A 21,778-nucleotide genomic window follows, 5' to 3' on the forward strand; every position below is an offset into this window, starting at 1 on the left:
TTTTCCAGCAGTTATATCAATTGCAATTGAACAGTGCAAGTTAATAAATATTAGTATGTCTTGTACTTTAAACCAGCAAACTTTACTTGCTTACAGTAATGTGTGCATGGTATATTGATCACTTTGTATAATTCTGATGTCATCTGATATTTCAGGTGTTAATGACAAATAAGAAAGTAAAATTTAGTTTTTTTTTTTAAAGAATGTGTGTGTGTGCTTGGCTTGGTTGTCAAGTAATAGTAATCATTTAAAATTAGATCCCATTCAAAGAAAACAGAATTATATCTATGTTTTTATTACACTTTCATGGAAATATAAAAATCAAAGTACATCTTGTCATTTTTTTTGTACTAGTATATTTATTGCACTGCCCAGTGCTAGAATTACATAGAAATATACATTCTCATATATACAAAATAAAAAAATAACACTTGGAAATATTAATTAGGAATGTTTCAGATATACTCCAAATCTGCCAATATACAAATGCACATTTATCATATGAAATTACTGTCATTTGTAATGCAAGTATTAAATGCACTTACTTATATATAAGCCTATATATAATGTACAGTGCTGTCAGAAGGGAACAAAACGTTTGAATAATAGAAATACAGGATTTGAATGCATCAAATTAAAGTATTATTTATATTTTATAACTGTACAAATATTAAATGTAAAAATTTTGTTCATTTGGCGAAATGTTGTAACCACCATTTCTGCCTTTATTAACATCACTCACAGGAGAAATTGTCGTAGATGGAACATGGATTTCCTGTGATTCTGTGTAGGGAACATATAAACATATTGCATCTGGAGAATTAATTCTAGAAACTGGTGGCGATTGTTTATATGCTGCTTGAACACTTTCTTCCAAGTCTACATTATCATAAATTGAGACAGTACGGTGAAGTGGAAAGCCTGCAGATATGGATGATGGGCTGGACAGTTCTGAGGCTGTGGAATGGTCAGTAACAGAAGTTTCAGACTTGCTAACTTGCCTTTGAAATGATTTTGAATATGCTCTGTTCTCTCTAGAATTGTCCCTTGAAGTCCTCTCAATTGTCGCATAACTGTCATTACTTGTATTTGAATCTCCACCATTTGAAAGATTCTAAAAAAGATTTCTTTACTAAGAGTCAAACATTAAATCAGTAGCAAGCCATACATGCTAAAGAAAACAAAAATTTGAACTTTAATAGGCATAATGTAATCAAAATGTACAATTGTAAAATTTCAAAAAATAGTTTTCAGCCATAACTATGAAGAAAAAAAGTGCTAATTTTTATAGTTTTAACATGATTTTACTTAGTTTATATGATGTGCCTGTAAAGTCACATAAAAGGCTAAACAGTGCATTATTGTATTTCCAAAATTTAGTTGCAAATTTTGATAACATGTAAATATTTAGCCTCAAATGAAGTTTTTCTCTCCAGTAAGAATCTAAATTTATATTTAAAAGAGACTACAGGTTTAGAGTGCTGTAAGAAGTTTGCTATTTTAATTGCAAAATATACGAGTGAGATTGTCATGAACTATCATTTGCCATGTTAAGAATTCAAAATATGTATTTAAAACTGATATTGTTTAAATGCATTTAATACATTTAAAACTGTGATTATATTGTTTAATTTTCAAGTAAAAGTCAGTAACTGAATATAAGTACCAGTAACGATTGCGGAGCTTCGATTGGCGCTGCAAGACGAATGGGCAGCAATACCTCAACAGCTCATTGACACCCTCATTCTCAGCATGGGCAGACGCTGTAAAACCTGCCTAGCAGTCAGGGGAGATCATATCCCCTATTAAAGACCAGATGTTTCTTGCTGGACACCCATCACAGGGATGTTTCGGCCTTCAGTCGCATTGCGCTCCATGCTACTTTTTCAATAAAGCTTGATTTCTCTTTTAGTAAGTGTTGCTTATATTACTCATGTCCTTACGTATTGGGGATCTTACGGTATTAAATGTGTTGATTTGGAAAGCTTTTGTACAAAGTTATATTGAAAAAACCCGTCTCGTCCTTAATTTTTGCACACCAGTGTACACTTTGCACCACCATTTCTAGGCTCATATTGCTCTATTTTCAATTAGAATAATTTATTTATTTATTTATTTTTTTTTACGGCGATTTGCTGTCTGTAACAGCAGGTATTTTTTTCTTGTTACTTTGTATTCCTTACTTTCCTATTCGATTTGAGAATATCCTTTTTAAAAACTTAAACTTTGCTTTTAAAAACTCGTGCCTTCAGACACCCAAAATCACTTTTTTGGAAGCAAATAACAAAGTATTAAGCCATGCTACATAAAAATCATGAGAACTTTTGAGAATAATGTTGGGAGAAATATAGTAAAAATCGGGTTGGCGAGAGTATGGTCAGAAATCGGGAGAGTTTCAACTCTGGTAGTTACTAGTTAAAGTTATTACTTATTAAATTAGTTAAATTTCATTGCAGTTTTAAAGGACATTTTTTTCATCAATTAATGTCTTCAGAACAGCTGTGATTTAAGAAGTGTCTAATGTATTTCCTTTTTTGGTATGAACATTAGAAATGTTCTGCCATTTGCATGTCATGGAATTGCAAAGTAAATATTTGTATATTGCAAAGTAAATACAGTGTTCTTTCTGCAGATTTGTAATCTTCTAATTACATTGTGAAATAGGATGAAATACAATCTCCAAGTTGGCCAAGGTCAGCATATATTAACAGTATATAAGGTATTCATCCAGCACACAGGCTCATTGAGCTTAGGCACTATTTTTTATTTGGAAGTAAAACCATGTAAACTTGCCAAGTAAAACTTTTTTGGGAACCAAAGGCTTCCAAAAAAGTTTTACTTAGGCATTTAGTATGCAAAATTTATGTTACATATATGCAGACTGGTACAGGTATTTCTCCTGTTCCTTCTCAGTTAAGTAAGCCACTGACATAAAAAAAAAATCTTTCATTTTTCAAAAATTTGCATGTGCAGAACTCTTGCCAGGTAAGGTGAAAAGTAAAATTTAAACTCAATATTGACAAATTAGTAAAAAGAAATAGTACACATAGAAGCCACTTTTGTATCAGCTTCAGTAAGTAGTATCCTTACATAATTTTGTGTTGTTGCAAGATCAGATGTGAATTGCTTTGCACCTGCAATACTATTTATTCTTATCTGTAAAAACATGCAAAGATTTTAGGATATTATATTAATTCTAAGATGATAGTAATACTCTAATAACATGAAATTCACCTCTGCAGTAGAGATGATGATGTTCTGTAGAACTTTTAAGTCTTAAGCCTGATGATGACTGTCAAGCTACCAGCTTAGTAACCAGTTGTCACTCTGATATTCATCTGAATTATGGCCCTAAATTAACATTAATAAGAATCAGGAATAGAGAAGCAGGTGGCAAGAAGACAATGTTTCAAGACAGACAATCTCTCTGCTTTGAAGAATATTTAAACTCTTCAAACTTCTGTTAATAGCCATGGGGAAAAATCTGCTTCTCAAAATTGGCTTCTGTTCAAAGCTGTCTGTTGTGGCAGGAAGTTAACTGGCATGCAACTGGGTTTTTTTTTTTTTTTTTTTTTTGGCTCCCATTGTATTTATTATATATTCACTTTCCTTCTGTGGGCCCACCGTATCAAATGCATTGCAGGAGAGAAGTGTCACTGGTGGCTCACTGTATATCATATTATATCATATCTGCTACTATGAAATGGAATGTTTTCTTTCAATTTAAATGTCACTTGAAATTATGTCACATTATTGCAAAATCTCTTGAATGTTAACATTACTGTTATGAATACAAGTTACTGCAAGTTGGCTTAAAATTTCATATGTAAATACGGCAGTAGATTATTATAAAATATTATATTATAGACACTGATATTGCAGTTTCTTACTTCATTGTTGTGCAGAAAAATTTTAAATATGTAGATATAATCATTACTAATACTGCTAATTAAGTTATTCTGAATTTTAATTTAGTTGCAAGTATTAGAGTTTTTTATTCTAAGAAATAATATTTAAATAATATCAAAACATTTTGATAAAAAGCATATTTTATAGGAATGATTTTTGTGTGTTAGGCTTAGCTGCAAAATTCACTCAGGTAAACAGCAACATTCAGCATTCCAAGGCAAGGGCCACATAGGGAAACTTAAATTTTTTCTCAACATCGGAAGCAGTGAGATTAAAGCTGCTAGACCTTGATACTGTATACACATTTAATCAGAAAAGCCCATATGTCAGAATGTTTAATGTTTTGCATTTTGCTACTCTAATAAGAAGACAAGACACTCCTGACTTAATATACAAAACATTACAGTTATAATCCATTCAAGTAATCCATTTGTTCTGTTCAGTGAGGAGTCAAGATTCAGTTTTAACATCTTATTTTAAATGCATTTAAATCTGGTGGAAGCCAGGAATGTAAAAGACTTTCAGCAAACATGCTGAAGCTTGACAATTATAGCAGTGCAGATGCAATGATGGTATGGGAGGAAATGATGATAATACTTCCTGGCATACATTCCAATGTAAGATGTATGCCTGCCTGGATATGAAAATTAAATATTACAATTCTAAAGTTTTGAAAAGATGCATATGGATCTGATTTTGTTTTTAGGGATAATATAGATTCACATGGAGCAAACCTGAGTTGGAATATCACAAAAACAAAACAAAAAAAAAAAAAAAAAAACATTCTTAGAAGAGTTGTGATTTTCTCCTTTTAAGAATCGCTTTGCCTTGAATGCCATATCGGTAGAAAATTTGAAACGTCTATGCTAAATACGTAATTAACCAGTTCTGATCTGTATCATTCCATATGCATTAAGTTAAATGGGTTTTGAAAGTCAATATTTTTGTGCATGAAAATAAATGTTGGAGAAAGGTGGTACTGCTGTTACAGTGTTTAATTTGCTGTAAAAAGATAAGTGCAAAAGGATCCTTCCATATCTTTTCATAATATGATACATTAGTTGAGATGTTTTAAACAAACCACACAAAAATCATAAATGATTTAGAATATGAGGCAGATCTATCTGGGGCTCAATATGCAAATGACACTGAGTTATTTCCAGTTTCTTAATGTTAGTTGGCAGAGTCTGAAATACATTTCAAACAAAGAAATTTATTTTTAAAATTCACATTTAGATGTAATGTGTTCTGTATCTTTTCTGAAATCTGTGTTCAAAAAAGCAGTGTTCTTTCCCCACCCTTGTAATGAAGAACATAAGATACATATTTTGAATTTCTAAGCTGATTACTTTTAGAAAAATTTCAGCAATCTTAAATTTTAGTACATAATAAATTTGTACCATACCCTTCTTTCACTACTGCTTTCTGGTCTAATAATAAGTCCAAATGGTTTCTGTGGTAACTCATTGGGAGGAGCCTGTCCTGGCAAATGCAGCTTATGCTTCTGAAGATCTAATATAGTAGTCTGAAGGGCTTCAATTGCAACATCATCATAATAACCGAAGTCCTGCTCCAGTTTTATTTGCAAAAATTCTATCAGTGTATCCATGTCCATTTTTAATAAAGTTTCTAAAAACAAAATGTTTTCAATTAACCACATGGGCATTTTAAATAACTAAATAAGATAAATGTTATTTCAAAAGACTCTGAATACTCCTGTCTTTAAGCATATAATGTTCGCTCTCTAGAATTTATATTATATTTGCGGTGTTCAGCAATAAACAATCTCTAAACAATAAGATGGTTTTATTTATTAAACTTATTATGACAAAGTTCACAAAGGCTTACCTTTATACCTTTCCAAGAGAAACAGGTTTCTGCTTTTGTTACTATGCATCAAAACATTAAAACATGGATATTCAACCCATTTCTTACAATGTGAACATGAGTAGAATTTGCGTTCAATTAGCAGTGTTCAATTGTTTTATTCCCTTGGATAATGGTGGACCACAAAAGATGGTTATTTGGTTGCTTAATTCCAAACTTAATGAGGCAAAAATACACAAGATCTATCTGCTAACAGTATGAATTTCCAAGGAAAATTAGCTTATATCTACATTACATGGGAGGAAAAAAAAACCTACAACCAGCCATACTGTTTACAGAAATCTGAATGCAGTTCAGATGTCCAGCAAGTTTACCCACTCCACTGCTAGATGGATTTTACATCAATAAGAACAAATTATTATTGATCACCATTTAGAATCATCATTAATATCAGGAAAGGATTTGAAAGGATAAGCATTAATACCTAGGTCTCTCACTCTGTGATTACTCTTTTGCACATGGCACTACTTAAAAGAGTTTTAAAGGTACCTTGGAACACAATTTTTACCAAGCATAATGCGACCAAAAGCCATATCTTTGCCAAGAGAGAATCTACTGTTTTGTATATGAAGAGTTCAAAAAACACAAAAAACAAATGCATTTGTCTTTTCAAAAAGTGAATTGCTTATTACAGGTTTAGGTTTAAGAACATTTTCTGAACGATTTACTTCAAATAACAATAAAATGTTTGCATCTAATCTTTAAAAACATATTATGTATTAAAAAGAGGCAGATAAGCTATACCATTCCGACAGATACATAGACAATGAATTTAAGAGAGAGTGAAAGTGAAATGCTTTCCTCATTTTGGAAAATACGCCAGAGCCATGAAAGTCATCAGAACTACCGATTTATCATAGATCATTACACTACTAATTACCAAGAGTTAGACAAAAAATTACCATCAAAACTACCAATTTTGGAGCAGTATATACCAAAGTGTAGGTTGCAACTCATTAGCAGATGGCAGAGAATTTTTGGCGAGTTACAATAATTTTTGTAACTATATAATATATATGTATAAGAAAAAATATAAAACTCAAAATTACTCTTTTTAATTTGGGTACTTCCCCTCTCTATTTTAAAATTACTAATAACTTTTTCTAAACTTCAGAATTGAAAAACTCACCCCAATTACGTCATCTGCATTGCCATAAGATCTTGTCCAATTACCATTCAAAATTTAAAAGATTCCAATCTTATATATAATCCTGCTGAAGTGCACATTCACTTTTTCTACTTGCTCTCGCCTGGCTAATTCAAGTCTCATTGCTTGGCTAGATCTTTTATTGTTTAAAAATATGTTAAGTGTATATAGAATTGAAGGATGCTTGTTGCACTCATACTGATGTAAAAACGAGAAATTATATTCTAAGAAATTATTCTTCAAGAAAATAAAATTATGTGTCTAGTTATCTACAAAGTATTCAGCATCTGCAAGTTTCTTCTTCTATTACGAATCCTATTTGTATGCGAGCTACAGATCTCAACACATCCTGGCCAGGATTAAGAAGTAATTGGTATCTTCATCTATAAAATTATTACATTATTTATATATACTATGTTCGCTGCTTGTTAAAATCACTTCCATTCTAAACATATTTAAGTTTATTAAGCAGCTAAGTTTAATAAGTAACTTTTGGTATACTGCAAACAGTGATAACAGTTAATTTTTTTCAAATTCAATTTTCAAAAAAAAATTAACTCACTAATAAATTCTAAAATATTAATTCAAAATAAATACTAAAATTAAACTATTTGTGCAGTTTTTAAATTGATTTTTTATGTTTTCATAAGAATACATTTACAATTTTGTTCTTGATGAAATTTTATCTATTAAACACAACTACAGTCAAAAGTCTTTAATCCGGACTTCCATAATCCGGAATGATCTATAATCTGGACCTCAAAGCTACAAACTTTCTGCGCATGCGTAAACGCATAATGCACATGTGCATGTACGTAATATGTTTATGCATGTGCATTTAATGTATGACGGACGGTATAAGCTAAACTAAAATTATCCAATTATCTATTTCAGTTAATGTTGCAGATTGCATTGTTCTTAAATCTTTGAATTGTATCCGGCTTATTATTTTTTGCAGACTGTTAGAGCAATTTTATAAAAGTAAGCTTGAACTTTCGATTATTTCAAAAGGAATTTCCGATTCTGGAGCTGCCAAAGGATCTATAAAGCGAAAGCACGTTTCGATGTCCATCAAAAAAAGTGGAATTGCTGCACAAAATGGATAAAGGCATATCCTTTGTTTCTCTAACCATTCCAAAATCTGTTTATCAATTTCACGCTGCTCTGCGGAGGGGGAAACATCGTGGTGCACAATGAACTGGAAGTTATCTGTCAGCACTATCCTTATCTTCAGGGCAGATGTTTTTATTTTATTCGGCTTATGATTCCTTACTAAATGTAGTATTTCATCTCGATGTTCTCAGTCTTTGATATGATTTAAATCAAATTCCTCGTCATTATAAATATCACGAATACACATCAAATAGTTTTCTGGTTGCAATTTTCTAATTTCGAGTATGTGTAATGTATGCTTTACGCATGTGCGCGTTGAAAGAAATGTTTAATAAAGTAAACAAATAAATATTAAGCTTTTTTTTTTGTAAATTTTGATACCCTTTAGATCATAATTGCTCTTTATTTCATAAATTACAGTTTCATATTTTTAATTTTATAATTTCTGCATGCCATCTTACCAGATTTAAACTGGTGATCTATAATCCGGAAAAACCAATAATCCGGAATCGCTGAAGTCCCGATGAGTCCGGATTAAAAACTTTTGACTGTATTTTATCTGTGTTTGTTTTATACTGTTCAAAAACATTTTTTCAATTGCATTCTCAGTTTTGTAAAACTGCTGATAGCTTTTCTGATCAGCACCATTCATTCAGTTCAAGAATTTTTCTTAGAATTTGCAATGCTTTTCTAGATTTGATTGATGGCATCCCTTTTGCAATCAGTTTCTGCAGCTCTTTTAACACTTCATTTTGAAGGTATAATTGGGTAGTAAAGTTTAAAGAATTAGGTTATTTAAATCTTTATGTAAAAAAAGTTTATTTTTAAAACTGTATTAAAGTTATACAGTCAGTTTTTATGCAGCTTGTCTCAATATTGTTGTGAACTGAAAATATTCTAGAATCAGCAAAAATTCCCTCAATGATATGTGAAATATTAGCTAAAGTCTGTAATTTCTCTGAGGCTTCTTCAATATAAAAGCCAGATTTTTTAAAACAATTTTTAAGTGATTTTAAGAGATTAATCCCCTGCATTGACTATAATATGCATAGCCTCTAGCAGAGATAAAATTAGGGCGCAATAACACGCTAAACAAATACTAATTCAGAAGTCAAACAACATAAATCAGCATTATATTTTTAAATTTTCACAGGACTAGTTTCGATGGTTTTACCGAACCACCATCCTCAGCTGCAAAAGTGCAAATGGTTCCATTTGTTGCCATATATTTTAGGCCATGTTTATTTTTTTAAGACCCTAATTTTTCAAAGAAATCTTCCAATTTTTTTTTTTTTTTTTTTTTTTTAAGGTATAAAAGGAACTGTTTGAAAAGAAATTTTTATGTTATTTTTTTGGCTGTATGCTAATCTCCTTATTCTATATTAGTTTTAAATTTTTACCTTGAAATCTTGCTTAAAATTAAATGGTGAACCCTAGGTGTGCCCAGACTGGGCTCACCGATAATTTAGGACAACTGAGAGTCTGTATTCTTTGTTTCTCCGCATCTCATCGGTCAGTTCATTGACAACAATGCTCGTTTCAGCACTCCTTTTGAAGCTCTATTCAATCCCCTGCACTTATCTTTACAAAATTTTACTTGTGTACTCCTCTAGGCCTAGTTAGACTGCCTACCTTTTTTTTTTTTAAATCAAAACTCCAACTTTAAAAGGTAGCGTGCCGGAAAGGGTTAAAGCATGACATGCCTGAATGATAAAGCCATGCTCCACAATACATTAAACAGATAAACCTTGAAATTCCTGGAAATCTGAGTGTAATAAATGGCTAAATTTATTAACCAGTAAGTTTAATAAGCAGCAGGTATTATGTAAAAATTACTATACATAATTTTGAATTAATGTATATTATCAATTATTTCATTATGTTCTTCTACAAATCTCTCAACCACTACTTTCCCCCCCCCCAGAGTACATGAATCATGGCAAAACAAAGTTCTATGCATGCTGGTCACTATAAATTGGAATTATGTGTAAGGGATTATAAGGTTAAGAAGTTTGCAAAACACTACTATAATGGGTATTAGAACTACATGCACTACAATACACTAAAAATAATTATATTACAATATTGTTACGAAATGTAAAGGCGCAGTAAGATGGCTTCCCCGCTAAGCAGTTTTAGGGTTGTCATGGGTAGCGTGGAGAGTCTTGAGAGTATGTGGAGTTTTGAGAACGACCAAGCAGAGTCGGGAGCTGTACTCTGATGCTTTGCAGTGAAGCTGTCTCCACCGTGATAGCTTGATAACCTGGAGGCTGTATTGCTGATCGTATCAGCGTGTTTATAGTAGTTCATCAACAACTGTAAAATTGTTTAGGAACTGTCCTGATTAGTATTGGCTAAATAAAAGTGTGTTTCGATACTTCATCAACTGTCGTCGTTATTCACTCCAAATCCACATGAACCCCGCAAGAACATGAAGGAAGATAATAACGTAACAACTGGTGTTAGAAAAGAAAAACATAACATTTCTGGGCGTGGGTTCAAATCCCACTTCTGACACCAATTGTTACATAATTTAATAACCAGTAATTTAATAAATCTAAAGAAGTTAAATATTCTTATTTTCTAAGGAAGGCTATTTGATTTAGGAAAATGTATAAAAAAACTTACAGACTTTCCTTTTTTTAATGTTTTAAATAGAGAAATGTTCTAACTTTCATTGTCATAGGGTTAAATTTTGAAATTACTTTTGCATATATTTTGTTATCAAATTATATAAACTGGATCAAATTACTGTTTTTGAAACAAAATATTCTCTGTTATTTAATTACCTTAAGATATATATTTCCTGCATAATACAAAGTACTGAAATCACTTATAGTTTGAATTTAAAAAAAAAGCAGTAATCAAAACTTACTTCTGTGCAACTTTAATAAAGTAAAAGACATAGCTGTCAAGATAACTTCACCATCTAGAATATATGCATCCCAAAGCCGTAAAGTCAAAGTAAATGGCACCTATAATAATATTTACTCATACAATATTACTCACATATAAACATTCCTAATTAAGCTATTTGATATTTGTAATAATATTTACTCATATATATTACTCACATATAAACATTCCCAATTAAAGCTATTTGATATTTGTAATAATATTTACTCATATAACATTACTCCCATATAAACATTTCCAATTAAACCTATTTGATATTTGTAATAATATTTACTCATAAATATTACTCACATATAAAAATTCTCAATTAAAGCTATTTGATATTATTCAAAATATTATTTATTAGTTTTAATTTTCCAAAGTATCAAATATTATTTAATATTTACATAATTTCATAACAGTTGTTTTAAAAATAAAACAAGGGGTTCTGAAAGTACTTTTTTATATTCAAAAACCAATTACTTAACAGCTAAATTAAAGACTCACCATGTTCCCTTGCTTCTCAAGAACCCCTGAATTAAACAAATATTTATGGGTAATTGTTGTTAAACCATATGTAATTAATGCAATGTTGCAAGTATTATTGTAACTCTGCATTAAGCAGTAGTACATTTAAAACTATCCAGATATTTCAATATATCAACAACACATGATTAGACATCAGCATGGAATTTCATTCCACGTTCACATGAATTAGTCTTAAGAGACACATATGATTAAAATGACTATTTTTTAAAAGCTTAAAATGTGTTTTAGAGGAAGTTGAGCATGTTACAAGACTGAATATTCCAAATCCATGAATACAGAACTAACAGCTTGTACATCATTGTGCAGAGATGGAAAGTGCATTCATGTTGTGAATAGTGAAGATGTTCACCATGAAGTGACTTTAAAATAACCTCCCACCGCACAAACACACACAAAAAAAAATTCAACATTTTTTTAATAGTATGTAGCACTATGATTTGAGCTAAGGGGAAATTCCCTCCCCCCTTGAAGAAACTTCATAACTTGTGTTTGTGAAACTGTTTCTAAGCTAAGTGATGCTTTGAACAGACAGAAAACACATAAGTTAACGTTTATGAAATGTTTCCACACTAGATCATGCAATTTTGATATACAAGGTGTTTATAAAGTCCCAGACCCATTTTGATGTTTAATAACTCATAAAATAATGAAGATATAAACAAACTTATGGCATTTATTGATGGAATAACTTATATATTTTCCTTTTCAGGTTTGAATATCTTTATCTTTACTTTTGTAAATATCATCTGTGTGTGTGGTTAATTTCAGATAATTTCATTTTCCAGTCTAAATATCTGTACTTTTCTAAATATTGTCTGCTTATTAATTGCATTTTTCTCTCTTTTGTTTTTGGCAACTATTACAATGTTATGTTTACTTTTGATGTGTTTGTTCTAGTACTTTTGTATGTGATGTTTTATTTGACTGGATATTAAGGAGAATGCATACACCATAAAAGAAAGCACAGATTTTATGGTGGTTTATAGAAACGAAATCCATAATGCAAACGCAAAGAAATCGCAGAAGAATCCTCCATCCAAAAGCAGCATCTTGCGGTGGAAAAAGAATTTTCTAGAAACTGGAAGTATCGCAGATAAGAAACGTTCTGGACATCCCTGCACAAGTGATTTTGATGTTGAGCGTGTCAGAGAGACATTTTTACACAATCCTAGAAGCGGCAAGAGAACTGGATATGCCAATTTCGACGATGTACAAGGTTATTAAAAAAAAATTAAGACTGCATGCATACAAAGTTCAAATTGTTCAAGTTTTGGAACCGGACGATAGGCCTAGGAGGATGGCCTTTGCAACAGATATGCTAAGGAGCATAGAAGATGCTGCTGAATTTCTAATGCCCATAATGTTCTCCAATGAAGCATCCTTTCATCTTTCTGGCATTGTTAATCGCAATAATTTGAACATATGGGGATCTGAAAACTCCCATGAATACCGTGAAGCACAAAAGGATTCCACAAAGGTTAATATGTGGTGTGGACTAATGCACGACCGAGTCATTGGGCCTTTCTTTTTTACAGAAAAGATGGTCTCATCAGTCGTATACTTAGACATGTTGGAAAACTTCATATTTCCACAACTAGAAGAGCTTCAGCCACATGTCTTTTTATAACAAGATGGTGCATCACCTCATTGGGGTACCATCGTTCGTAGTTCTTTGAATGACCATTTTACAGGAAGATGTATTGGGCGACGAGGCCCAATTCCTTGGCCACCCAGATCACCTGATATAACGCCGCTGGACTTTTTCAGGGTTCGTACACATTTCTGCACACAGAAATTAAGTACTTTTAAGGACCATTAATGAAAAAAATTAAGCACCTATGAGCAAATGATAATTGAATAAATTCAATTAAAAATATTATTCTATGCCTGACTTTCACTTTTGTAATACCATCCTAAAAAAAAAAAAAAAAAAAAAATAGGTCTTTAAGTACTATGCATTATTACCAAACATGAATTAATTAACATAATTATGAATCAGTTTGAGAATAAAATAAAATTCATGCAGTTTATCAAGTAGCATTAAATATTTTGCATTTATAATACATACTTTCAATTGTCGCCATTTTGGTTGCTCTATGTTGTGTTTTCAGTTTGCCGTGCACATTCAAAATGTTTAAGACAATTAGTTCTCCCGCTGACTCTGAGATTCGTGCCGTGATTAAATTTTTGAACGTGAGGAATGTTAAACCGGCCAAAATTTATCGTCAAGTGACAGAAGTTTACGGTGAATATGCGATAAGTGATGGAATGGTGAGAAAGTGGGTAAGAATGTTTAATGCAGGTCGAACAAATGTCCACGCCGAGGCTTGGAGTGGTCGGCCTTCTGTTGTCACTGATGATTTGGTAAGGAAAGTTGATGAAGCAATTCATGAGAACAGACGCTTCACAATGACAACTCTTTCAGAGGCATTTCCACAAATTTCACGTACTGTTTTGTTCGAAATTGTGTCTGACCGCTTGAATTATTGCAAACTGTGTTCCCAATGGGTTCCAAAAATGCTCACTGATGTTCACAAAACAAAGCGACTTGGTCAGCTGGAGAACTAATTGTCACCCTGACATTTCTCATGCGGTACAGTGATGAGGGAGAAAACTTTTTAAACCAAATTGGGACAGGTGATGAAACTTGGGTGTGTCATTTCACACCAGAATCGAAACAACAATCGATGGAGGGGAGACACACTCATTCTCCGAAAAAACAAAAGTTCAAAGTGACAATGTCATCACAAAAAATCATGTGCACCGTCTTCTGGGATAGGAAAGGCGTTTTGCTTACTGAATTTTTTCCCAGAGGTGAAACCATTAATGCGGCACAATATTGTGAGACTTTAACAAAACTAAGGCGTGCCATTCAAAACAAACGAAGAGGAATGCTCAGTAAAGGAATTGTGTTGCTCCATGACAATGCTCGGCCCCATACTGCTGGTGTCACTCAATCATTAATTCGACAGTTTCATTGGGAGCAGTTCGATCACCCGCCATACAACCCGGACTTGGCGCCGTCCGACTATCACTTGTTCCTGCACATGAAGCGCAAGCTTGGTGGCAAGCGCTTTGGATCTGACGATGACACGAAAAATGCTGTGGAGTCGTGGTTATCGAAACTGGCGGAAAGTTTCTTTGACGATGGTATACAAAAACTGGTAACCCGCTATGACAAGTGTTTGATCATTGGCGAAAACTATGTTGAAAAATAGTTTAAGACATGTATTTTCATGTAAAAATAAAATTGGATTCAAAAAAATTGTTTTACTATTTTTTTTCCTTTTTTTTTCAAAACGGTACTTAGTTTCCGAATACACCTCGTAGGTTGGACATATTTGAAAGAAGATAAGTGACATTTAGATTTTACTAATAGTTAGCTTTATGTTGATTTTTTTTATGTCTCATTTTGTCACATAGTTGGTCAGTGCAAAGTAGAGGTTCTCAATTGGTGGTACTCAAGAAAAAAATACATGGTACACAAAGAAGCAAAGTATTTTTAACTATTTATTTCAAAAATTAAAACCCCAACATTCTGATTTTTTTTTTCTAACACTCGAAAATTTATGCAATATGAGCTTTGTTCACGAGTAGTGGTGGTACTAAAGGTTTTCAATTTTTGTTTAGATGGTACACGTTAGTCAAAAGTTTGAGAACCGCTGGTCTAGAGATTTAGTAAATAGCAGGTAGATTTTATGTCAAACGTCATAAGTTAAAATGAGAAGTAAGATCATTATCAGCATGATTCATAACAAAAGACTGAATGTTATCACTGTTGCTGCTTGTCTAGAGAGAGATCCGCTGATTAGAAAAAACCTGAAAGGCCTGATGTAGGCAGGGTTGGCAAGTGTTGAAAAGTTAGTTAGGCTCTGTTTAATGTAGTTAGTGTCATAACTTTGTGTAGACTTCCAGGGGTTGTAACCCAGTTAATATACTTTCAGGTTCCAATAAGCCATTAAAGCACCACAGGTGATAAGTTGTTTTGTATTATTTTAAGCCTCACTAGGTGCAAAGAATAAGTTTTACTTGAATTTCTACATTTTTGTGTTTTATTTTGTGACCACAGTGAGTATTAATGAAAAGCAATAACTCATTTTAATATGTAGAGATAATTTTTAAGGGAAAGCAGTTAGTTATAAATAATTAAATTAGGTAAATAGGTAACCTTATTCATTGATTTACATGGCCACTATTAAATTTTATTTTTTAACAATATTTGTTTAAAAAAAGGCCCTATTAAAATCAAAATCTAATAAAATTTCACAGTTTAAAATACATGTAATTTATGAAACTGATTCTTAAAGGATATTAGAATAATTACACAGTAAAAGCTACAAAACATTTATGTTTTGTAACAACAACACTCAATAAAATATTTATCCGGCATTTTGATTTGAAGCTTTCCCAAACGTTTTGGCTAGTTTAGATCAATTTCCTTCTCTTTAAGCCTCTTTTCTAACAATAATTAGAGATTTGTCTCAATATGCAAACCAATGGTCTCGCTAGTTTCTGCGTGCTTTATCTCCTAATTTGTCGACCTCTCCACAATGTACCTATGAGGGTTTACTTGATGAAGTTAAATAGTCCAAAACCCCTGATAGACATGAAGCAAATTATCACTATGTCTGAAAGTAACTATAATATCAGACAAAGGTTTAAATAAGCCTCTTATTTAAAAAGAACTTAAAATAAACATAAAGGCATTTTCTGATGCTAACAAAGTCAATTACATCTCACGGTGATGTAATTAAACAAGAACAGTCAAATTCAAACAAAAAACATAGACTAGTGGTCAAATATTATACAATTTAATTTTAATTTAATCTGGCTCAGTAACTCTATCATATGAGGAAATAGAAACGGAAAATCATAGTAAAGGCTGAAATCAAACAATTGAGTAATTTACATAATAATAACTGCACATATCTTTGAAGAATAATTTTCTTTATGTATTCAGTTTCTTTCTTCAGCATGTTTCTTTTTCATTTTAGAATTTTTGGATTTAATTTATATTTTTCTAAAAAAACACTAAATGCATTTAGAATATATAGAAAAAGTGACTAATTTAATTTCTTTAGTAATAAGAAATTCAGATGAAATTTGAAACATATATGGTAAAGGCCGGTTAAAGAGCTGGTGTGGCAGAATTTTTAGAATTTAGTGACGCACCAAACAACAAAATCAAGAAATGGCAAAACTTTTAGAATTTAGAGGAGGCATTGAAAGCAGAATTTAGAAAGACTGTAGGATTCTCCACTGTGTAATTCTAAGTTACAGTGAAAAGTGAAGAATCTTAAAAACTAGTAAGTGAATAATCACTTGAGTTCGTGAGACAGTGCATAAACTTGGAAAGGGTTAAAAGACCCTTTATTATTCAAATAAAATTTAACAGAACTCCGTCTTGGAGTTCTACAATAAAGCCGACACTCGGGCTTGAAGTTAAGAAACTAAGAATTAAACTAAACTAATCTTTAACTAAAAAGATATAGTCGAAGCTTTCAAAATTCTAACAGAGATGGCCCCTTAACGCTAATTGACTGCGAAGCTATCAAGGGCCTAAAGTACGGCCGAGCATAATAATAGCTTACGAGAGAGTAGCCTAAAAAGGTGGATGCATGCTAGCCAGAATACCTGGTATCTCTCTCACTAAGACAGTAGAACTTCGTGGTTAAATATTGCTCTTCCTCATTAGCATTCAGATGCAATTCTAAAACTACATTCTGGCCGGAAGTGGTAAGCTGAAATTAAGAAGTGATAGGAAAGGAAGTTTAACTCAAAATTTAACCGTTAATAAAATTAACATAATCCTGACAAGTGCAGTCGAATTTAGGAGAGGAGGATCCTTACAAGTACAGTCGAATACACTATGCAGTCGAATTTAGGATTCACAGAGATTGCATCAGATGGGAAAATGCCTAGTGCCAGCCCTGTGTATGATGCATTAAGACATATTAGATAGATCTTTTAAATTGTAAGTTTTCAATTCTTTTATTAATAAAAAAAGTCCTTTTCTATAATGCCTGCCCAAGTGATAAGATTAGAAGCATTTTTGATATTTTCCATGCTTGTGTCTAGTGAAAAGTAGAGAAAATAAAGGGAAGATAAACATGTTAAGAAAAAGATTCTAGGAGTAAAGCATTCAAATATTGTTCTTCATTCTTCATTGTTCTTCCAGACGTTCCCCAAAAAGTAAGAAATTCATCGCAAACTTTCTGTAAAATACATCCATTACGCGTTGATACCATGGAGACATTTTTCATTTTGTCACATATTTCTCGAATCTTCTAGAATCATGTGTCTATAAATCTTCAAATACTTCTAAATTTTCCAAGGTGCAATGTCAAAAATACTAAAGAAAAATTATCCCAACCAATTCTGTAACAACAAAAAGCCAGAAATAATTTGGAAGAAAAAAAGAAAATAAAAGGAGGGAAAAAGTGTAAAATTAATTTTATAGAGAAAACTGATGCATATTCTGAAAACTTTGAATATTCTGAGACAATTGCATGGGAAAACGCTTACTATGAAAAAATAAAAAAGAAGACATTTTTAATTAATTACATAGCTAATTTTACTTTTGCTAAGAGCTGTTTCGTAAATTATGCTTTATAGCATTATACCTTGTTTGTTTTTCAGATTCGAAATGTTGTATAATAAGTTGCCAAAATGAAACTTTATAATATGACAGCAAAAAATAAAAATGTTTTTTTTTTTTAATGTTATTTGTTAAATATAATTCCAATATATTACCATTATTTTAATGAAATTTATCAATGTTATGATGTTTTAAAAAAAAAATGTCGAAAAATTCTTAGATTTTGGAATTAAAAATTTTCTATAGAAACTGATCTTAAAATCACCAAAATGTTGACAAGTCGCCAAATTTAGAACCATTTAATAAAAGAATTCACATCCCCAAAAGCAAAAATTGTTTAAGAGCTCTTTATTACAAAAAATGAATTTCGAAATGCTTATGTTTTACTTCTTGCTTAGAAACTTGAGTATCCCATCATTTATATTAGAAATAGAAACAAATATAACCCATGAAACCTTTTAAAAGATTACCATATACGTCAGTGAATCGCCAAAAATATTCCCCAAAATGCTAATTCACACTCAAACAGACAGAAATTTCAGATGATTAAAATTAAGGACCTTCTACTGATTTTGGTCAAAATTAAGGACTTTTAAGGACCAAAAATCGATTCCAAAAAATTTAAGGACTCTTAAGAACCGTACGAACCCTGTTTTTCCTTTGGGGATTTGTAAAGGACAACGTTTACAGGAGGAGAGTGTTGATCATTGATGACCTGAAAGCCAGAATTACAACCACAATAGCCTCTGTGGATGCCGACATGCTTGCCGGTACCTGGCGTGAAATTGAATATCGACTTGATATTCTCCGTGCGACGAAAGGGGCACACGTGGAAGTTCATTGACAAGGGCCATGAAACTTTTTGAGTCTATCTAACCATTTATGTTATTAATTTTAATCTATCTTTATTATTATGAGTTATTAAACATAAAAATGGATCCGGGACTTTATAAACACCCTGTATTTGTGATCAAGATATCACATATTCACATATTTATTTGCTACAAAAAATCACTTGCCATGATATTTGTTTTGTCATTTACATATCTTTTAAAAGTGCACTGTTCTTTACAAAATTTCTTTTTTAGATGATTTTCTAAATTTTAATATTTTATATAATAACAATTTTTTTTAGAATAAACTTTGCATTCAACGTTCTGTGAACTGCATATTTTCTTGATATACATTTTACATCAAATTTAGTGTACATACAAAGATCTATTGTAAGTATGATCAACACTTAAAATAATTTGCTGGCGAGCTATTCATTTCCTATTTTATAAACTTCTTACTACAGTACAAAATCTGAGATCTGGAATCACCTGAACTTCAGTGATTCCATTTTTCAGAAATTTCAGGATTTTAGATATAATCAATTTAAATCTAGTAAGATTACATGCAGAAATTATGACATTAAAATTATAAAAAGTTGTTTATGAAACAATGAAGCATTTATAAGAAGAAAAAAAAAGAGCTCATTGTCTGCATTTGTTTAATTTCATTAGAAATTTTTTTCATTATAAGCTTGTTTAAGCAATTTCGTTTCAATGGTTAATATTTTCTATCTAATTTACCAGACAGACAATTCATTGTTCAGATAAAACATTTTGTTGTTCAAGTTATGTTAAGAAGTTTTATTTATGCCATGTCAAGGATCAAATAATAAATTGATATATTTTTCATTATCAATATCTGTTAATCACCTTTTTCATAATCAGAGGGGATATTTTTTAGATTTAAGACGAAACTACATATTTCGCCATCTGCTGATTGCCTGATGATTAGGTACTGTCATTGCAGCCTTCATCCCTTCTATGCCAACAGAAGGAAACTGATATGACATTCCGCAACATTCCGCTCCAAATATAATTTATCTTCGAGGCTCACTTATTGTGTAGAAGCCAGATAATGTAATGGCTGTCGACTACAACCATTCAGGAACCAAAAACAAAAACGCATTTCATTACATATCAGGCGTTAAAAAGATGATACAGAATGATTCAAAAGAAAAGATTTACAAAAAAAAAAAAAAAAAAAAAAATATGGGAGCTCTGAATAACAGATAATAGATCATTCTAATTATTGATCATCTGGATCACAGAGTAATACTACAACGAAATTTTAGAATGTATTTGAATTTAAAGCTATTTCCTGTCAATTTTTTTTAAATCTTTTCCTGCAGTTTATTAGGTTTATATAAAAGCTTCAATATAGAAAATTTTTCAATTATGTCATTTAGGGAAATTTTTGTGAACCCAATTATTATTTTTTACATTTTGGTTTGTTTATAATTTAATTACATTTCACATATATTTGTGATTCATTTGAAGTGCAGATAAATATTTTAACATTAATTTAGCATATGAACATATTAATTTATATAATATGTTAACACACACACACACACTTCAATTTATAGTTTTTACATATGAGTAAAACTGCAGTAGTTTGGGAGCTTATGTTGATGAAATGAATTTTGGCAACATACTGAAGCCTAAATGACATCATACTGAAGTCATAAAATTACAGAGAGGTCATTTCATTATAATACATGCACCATTACATCCATTCATTTTTTTAAAGATATTTATTTACGAGTTCATTTTTTATTAATGTTATTTTTGTTATAATATTTTTATACTTCCAAATTTAATATATGCCTCGGTAGAAATCTCAAAAACAGAAACAACATAATTTGTGTTAAGAATTATCAAAAATGAAATTTAATAAGTTTTTCTCCCATTTCAGTGTAAGATGGCAGAAAAGGTTTATTAGTATAGCAGTGGTTATTTTTAAAAAATAGCATTAAATTTTTTCATTTTATATTTAATCTGCTTACATCAAAATCAATTTTTCATCAGTGTTTTCAGGTAAGAACAAACATGATGAAAAACATTTTGTCTGATTATATGCATGTTATTTTTTAACATAGTTTTCTGTTTTTTGTTTTTCAGTATTGATGCCCCCCCCCCACTAGTAGTCCCATGATTATGTGCCTCATATGGAAAAGTTTTCTTTCTTTGTGCATAAACTAAATTCCAGTTCTTTAACATATTAGGCATTTATTCAAAAATGGTTTTAACAGCTTCATTTTCATTTGCTAGTTATTGATTTAAATTCTCATATCGAAAATGTAGGTTTCATACTGTACGAGATTTTTGCAAATTATAACAAAAGCCTTCTCTTCTGTTTTAAAACAAGATAAAAATTATAAATTAGACAATTTTCTAGAATTTTTCAAAATACACGAAAGCTTATAAATAATATTAAAAATATATATAGCAAGGGGAAACCTTAATTTCTTCCTGACCTGAACATGCATCAGCCTTAAAAATATGGTACTGAAGATAATATCATTATACGTCCTTTTCACATTGATTTTTCTAATGCAAATTTTATTTATTTATATTTTTTCTTCTGCTGAAAAGAATTACTTACAAAGAAATTAGGCTTACTACAGAAATCTTTTCCCATTTGTGAGTTCTATTCCTTTCCCCTCCCCAGTATAAATTTTGCATTCTTTTCATTTTATTAATTTCATTTTCTATTTGCTATATACTTTACTTTCAATTTAATGTATACATCAATAGAACTTAAGATCTGGTTGTCATTTAGGAAATAAAATCTACTAAGCTCTTCATTAATTTTCTATAACTAATTTCCATTCATTTCAGCATTTC

General features: G+C 31.1%; 1 protein-coding gene across 9 annotated transcripts in view; it reads right to left on the bottom strand.

Annotated features, from left to right (window-relative positions):
- Nucleotides 1-272: 272 nt before the first annotated feature.
- LOC118204040 (USP6 N-terminal-like protein) overlaps nucleotides 273-21,778 on the bottom strand; it is a 173,949-nt gene continuing 152,443 nt past the window's right edge. For all 9 annotated transcript variants that reach the window (XM_085815524.1, XM_085815538.1, XM_085815511.1 and 6 more), the window contains 3 exons: nucleotides 10,932-11,031; nucleotides 5,315-5,538; nucleotides 273-1,114 (listed from right to left, as the gene is read on the bottom strand). In XM_085815524.1, the coding sequence (XP_085671650.1) occupies nucleotides 671-1,114; nucleotides 5,315-5,538; nucleotides 10,932-11,031 (768 nt within the window). In that variant the 3' untranslated portion in view covers nucleotides 273-670. The remainder of the gene's footprint in view (nucleotides 1,115-5,314; nucleotides 5,539-10,931; nucleotides 11,032-21,778) is intronic.

Source organism: Stegodyphus dumicola, chromosome 1 (genome assembly GCF_044657685.1).
Source record: "Stegodyphus dumicola isolate Sdum_Otavi_A_Nest chromosome 1, ASM4465768v1".
In the NCBI taxonomy this organism is placed as follows: domain Eukaryota; kingdom Metazoa; phylum Arthropoda; class Arachnida; order Araneae; family Eresidae; genus Stegodyphus; species Stegodyphus dumicola.